Raw genomic sequence first — 5,313 nt, 5'->3', positions numbered from 1 at the left:
CCCCCCCCCCCCCCCCCCCCCCCCCCCGGGGAAAATGAAGTCTTTTCCTCCACCTAGGACTCAGAACTTCTATTCCCCCTAGAAAGAGCACAATAAATGGTGGCGAGGGTTAGGACCTGCCACACTCAAGGTGAAACATGCATCTGTACGCTGATTTGGGAATCTACCTATTTATAAGGTTGTCACAGGAAAGAACTTTTGAATTCCAAAAAGCCGGCATACACACACCCTTGTAACACCGTCTATTTTTACCGCCGTGATTGGTCGCAGCCCTCTCTCTACTCAGCAGTCTAAAAATTATCTATCTCCAGGTGAATTTCAAAGAGTAACATTCTGGTTTGAAATATGTACATTATTAAAAAATCTTATTCCGGCCAGCCCAGTGGCGCAGTACTTAAGCACGCACGTTCCGCTTCTGCAGCCCAGGATTCGCCAGTTCGGATCCCAGGTGCAGACATGGCACCGCTTGGCACACCATGCTGTGGCAGGCATCCCACATATAAAGTAGAGGAAGATGGGCACGGATGTTAGCTCAGGGCCAGTCTTCCTCAGCAAAGAGAGGAGGACTGGCGGCAGATGTTAGCTCAGGGCTAATCTTCCTCACACTCACACACACACACACACACACACACACACACACACACACACACACACACAAAGTCTTATTCCAACTGTACTTAAACTGTAGAAGTCCAGAAGGGAAAGAGTCCAGTCGTCTCATTTTCCAAATGAGGAAACTGAGGCTCACGATCACACAGGCAGTCGGGCTGGCCTTGGAATACAACCCAAGTGGAACTCCCAATCCAGGATGGTTTCAGACAAACACCAGAGAGAAACGCTGTCCTAGTGCCGAAGGCCGGGCATTCTAAGAGGCAGGCTCTCCTTCCAACCGTATCAGCGACCACAGTTTGAAAGCACATTTTTTCTTTTTTAATCCAACTCGAGGACCCGGTAAGTGCAACACGAGATCCTCCCCTGAAGAGCAGTATTTTGGTATCACACCAACACAGTCCACATATCACATCACAAACACCACCGTCTGTCTGGCTAGGCCATCCTTCATCTCTGGGCCCACAGCCCCACTCCCCGCTTTATCTACTTTTATCTGCTCAGCCTGTTTCTCAGTTATTTTCCAAGACTTCTGCATACAAACAAGCTTGCTTGCTGTCTGGCCCTGCCTGCAGACTTCTATTCAGCAGATGTGCTAGTGAGCTCCTACTATGTGCAAGGATTAGTGCTAACACTGGAGGCGTTGATGTCTCTTTCGCTCCTTGTCAAAGGCTCATCTCATCAAGGAAGGCTTCCATGATAAAGGTTGAGACTCTGGCTTTCAAACTCCTTTACTGCAACCATAGGAAGAAATAATTTACATGCCACCCAATACACACCCCCTCACACACACCCACAAGCAACTCAAAAGTATGACATAATACTCTTTCTAAGTATGACAAACTGATATCCCTCATCCTACTCCATTTCATTTTTTAAAAAGTCCTGGAGAGAAAAATATCTAAGGGGATGGAGAGGATAGAACATAAAATACACACAATACACAAATGAATATGTAAAATGTCAGATGCTGTAAAGAAACAATGAACTTTAGAGTAAAATTGAAGAATTACCACCAAACACTGTATCCCTTTTCTGTTCAAAGAAGTATGACAAATCACTTATAGTAGAAATGTGAGTCACTAGTCATTATACTTTTTGAACTTTAAAACAGCAATTCCTTCTCTTGCATCAGGCAGAACTACCTTCCAATCTTAGAAAAAGAGAAATGAACTCTTCCAGAGAGAGAGACTCTACATTGGTGTGGCAGCACCTTGACATTCAGGTCGCGACTGGTAACAGGGACCAGAAGATAAATTACTTACACCTGAGCAAGCCACGGAAGGCAAAAGGTCAGAGCACAAAAAATATAGGTGGACTTTTCAAGGAGTCACTTAATTATCTCAACTTTATACACATGTGATTTTTTAAAACGGGAAGGGACAGCACAAAAAGCTTTGGCCTAAGACTTGAAACCTAACAGGAGGCAAAGCTTTCCAGATCTTTCCAATAAACAGTGGTTCAACCTACTGAGAATCCAGGAACATCTCCCCTCCAGGCAGAACACAAGTTGCCTAGATTTGTAAGGTTTAGATGCTGGATCTAGGCCATCGAAAGGCACTAACAAATCCTAATTTTGAAGCTCTAAGCGTTCCCAATCAGGATTCAACAGGACCAGGAAGTTTCCTCCCCTTTATGAAAACCGAGCCGTCATTTGTTTCAATTTATACCTGCAAAGTGTGGTGTGGGGGAGGAGGAGGTTGGTGACAAGGAGAAGGTGGAGGTTTAAAAGACACCTGGATGAGATGGGGCAGCAGCACCTACAGATGAGACCTGAAGACCTGACTCCTAACAGCAACGGGCCTTCTAAGACAACTTAGTCCTTTTCGTATCAATCGCAAAAGGGCACTTCGAGACGGGACTAGGGACTGCGATAGGCGGCTGGCAGACAGGGGAGGCTGAAAACTCCCCGAGGCACCAAGCGTCACACTTCTTCTCGCTCACGTCCTCCCAGCGCCCAATCTACATCTGCTGAATGAAGGGGAAACCCGAACGAATGAATGGATGGGAGAGAGAAGTCCAGCCAGGTCTCGGAGCAGGGCCCCAGGCTCGGGACGGCCCTGGTCGCCGGAGGGCGAGGCGGCGTGCGGGGACCCTCGGGCGCGGGGCAGGACGCGCCCCGCCGGGGGCCTGGGGCCGGGGAGCCGGGCGGCCCGGCCGAACAAAGGCGGCGCGGGGGCCGCGGGCTCACCTCGTCGCCCCACTTGAGCACGTCCTTGTGCCGGTCCTTGACAGCGTGGTAAATGTGCAGGAACTGGAGAATGCCGTGCCGCCGCACGTGGTCGGCGTGCCGCTGGGTCTCCTCCCAGCTCAGCGGCGAGCCCTGGGACAGCAGCCCCATGGCCCCCTTCTCCTCCTCCTCGGGACTGCCGGCGCCACTCGCTCCGGGCGCGGGGCGCGGGGCGCGAGCCGGACCGGCACTCAGCTGCCCGCAGGAGGCGGCGGCTACACCGCCCCGGGGGGGGCGCCCGCGGGCCGCAGCGGCGGAGGGAGGGTCGGGTCCGCTCCGCTCAGGCTCCCGGCGCGGGGTCCCTGCCGCCCAGGTGACCGACCCAGGGGTCCGGCGCCCCGCGCGGACACAGAGGCGGAGGACGGGAGGGCGGGCTGCACGGCTCTGGGCCCGGCGGCCTCGGCCCTCGCCCGCCCCGCTCCTGCTCCGAGGCGGCGGCGACGGACCCCACAGCCGCGCTGCGACAGCGACTCCCGCTTCTCTTTGCCGGTGTCGTGCACTGGCTTCTTCCTACTTGTGACCAAAACCTGCGCCGCCGCTGAGCATGCCCAGTGCCCCCGTCCGCTCGTTCGCCGCTCCCGGGCGCGATCCGTCGCTCCGGGTTTTATAGACTACGGGCGAGGGCGGGGACAGGAGGCGGTGCGGGACAAGAGGCCGGGCTGAGCGCCCCGGGAAACTCCGGGGGCGGCGGAGGAGGCGTGCGCAGGCGTGGTTGGGGCGGAGTCGAAGGGGAGGAGCTCCCGGGGGAGGAGGAGGGAGCGGGGCGAGGTGGGGGCCCAGTGAAGTCGGCCTCGCTGTAAGCACATATGATATGTAAAAATCCATTTTTCTCCAATCCAAAGAAGTAAACTCTGCGTTGGGGAAGAAAGCTGATTTGAATTAATGAGGAACCCACTAGATTATTTTTTAGGTGAGAAAGGCCTTCCATTTAAAAACGGTGAGAGCAGCAGGGTATGGCAAGAAAAATACTAACTTGCAAGACAGATGAAACGCAGGTTCAATTCTAGTCTCTAGATTTACCGTGAGATCTTGGGCAAGTTATTTTCATGCCTGTGTAAAATTATATTAATTCTGTCTTTTATGGGTGTTGTAAGAATGTGCACAATGCAGATATGCGTAGATTGATGGTCAATAAATAATTAAGAAGGATCAATTTGTCTACAAGTTTTTAGACATGTATATATTGCAAGCGTTTGTGTATTCTCTAAATTAGCTATTTGATGACGTATGCTCTTTGGATGGCACAGACACTATTGCAACAAAAGGGGCTTTGTCAACATCTCCAGATGCTCTTTTGAAGGAATCATGTCCAAAAGTATATCCCCAATCCAAACCTAAGATTCATCCAAGTGATTAAAATGATGTTCATGTGAGCTTATCATGGGGGTAGAACATATTAGAAACAACTGAGGTTGGCTCTATCCTGGCAGAGAAAGGAAGGAAACAGGTACCTGGTCCCCAAATAACTTTTCAATAAATATGTGTTGACAGAGCAATGACCTGACAGGTCAGGGGAAAATGACAGCAACTAGATCTTACATTTACTGAGGACAGGTGTTTACTTATTGTGTCCGCTTCCCTCACGCTACAAAGTTAACCAGTAGTAAGCACTTATTAACTGCTGAATGGATATACGATAATAGAAGTCTCCTCTCCAGCCCCTTCATGTTGGATGTGCCCACCCCGGGGCTTGGAGACATGGATACCCAAGGTCTGGCTGTAATTTCCACAGTGGGGTGTGTGTATATGTGTGGGGTGTGGGGTGTTTGAAGCTCAGGAGATGATACTTCAATCCCCAGCAGACAGCCAGGATAAAAACCAAACCTCGTTCTAATTCGTCCCCAGACAACTCAACCTCAGCTACTGCCCCCATGCTTCCTTGTACCCTCCCCACCAACCACACAGGACCTGCAAGATTCTGGCTTTCTGCTGTTTTTTCCGCTTTGAATTCTTCACCTGACACATTCCTGTTCATCCTTTGAGTCCCAGTTACTCCTCTCTGTATTTTGGTTGCTTTCGTACATGCTTCTATTTCGACATTGTGATAGAACAATTTAAAAAATATCTCCACACTAGATAGTGACTGCCTGTGGGATGGAGATGATTTATGCTTTTCGTATGCATCTGTAATTCTAGAAAAGTCCTTCGTATAAATGTTAGCTTCCTATGGAAGGCAGGCAGTGGGTGGGGAGTGGGGACAGTGTTGGTCATTGTTTCCCATGCAGGTGAGGTATCCAAAGGATCATTTTGTTATTCTCATAATCTCATCTCACATTTACAAAGAACTGCATTGTTCAACACAAAGCCATCAGCCACATGTGACTACTGAGCATTTGAAACATGGCTAATGTGACTGAAAAACTGATTTTAGTTTTATTTTAATCCACTTAAATATAAATTTCAAAATTGATATTCCATTCGGTTACTGGAAAACTTTTTTTAAGTAAATTTGGAAGAGTTTGGGAATGTGAAGC

The 5,313-nt window shown here is 50.0% G+C and overlaps 1 protein-coding gene across 1 annotated transcript in view; it reads right to left on the bottom strand.

Annotated features, from left to right (window-relative positions):
• GCLC (glutamate-cysteine ligase catalytic subunit) overlaps positions 1-3,408 on the bottom strand; it is a 44,629-nt gene extending 41,221 nt beyond the window's left edge. Inside the window, exon 1 of the mRNA XM_046639757.1 lies at positions 2,801-3,408. Within this exon, the coding sequence (XP_046495713.1) occupies positions 2,801-2,950 (150 nt within the window). The 5' untranslated portion in view covers positions 2,951-3,408. The remainder of the gene's footprint in view (positions 1-2,800) is intronic.
• Between the last annotated feature and the right edge of the window lie 1,905 nt (positions 3,409-5,313).

The sequence above is a fragment of the Equus quagga genome, chromosome 15, assembly GCF_021613505.1.
Source record: "Equus quagga isolate Etosha38 chromosome 15, UCLA_HA_Equagga_1.0, whole genome shotgun sequence".
Taxonomy (NCBI): domain Eukaryota; kingdom Metazoa; phylum Chordata; class Mammalia; order Perissodactyla; family Equidae; genus Equus; species Equus quagga.
Note: the sequence above shows the minus strand (reverse complement) of the source record. Positions and strands in the feature narration are given on the sequence as shown.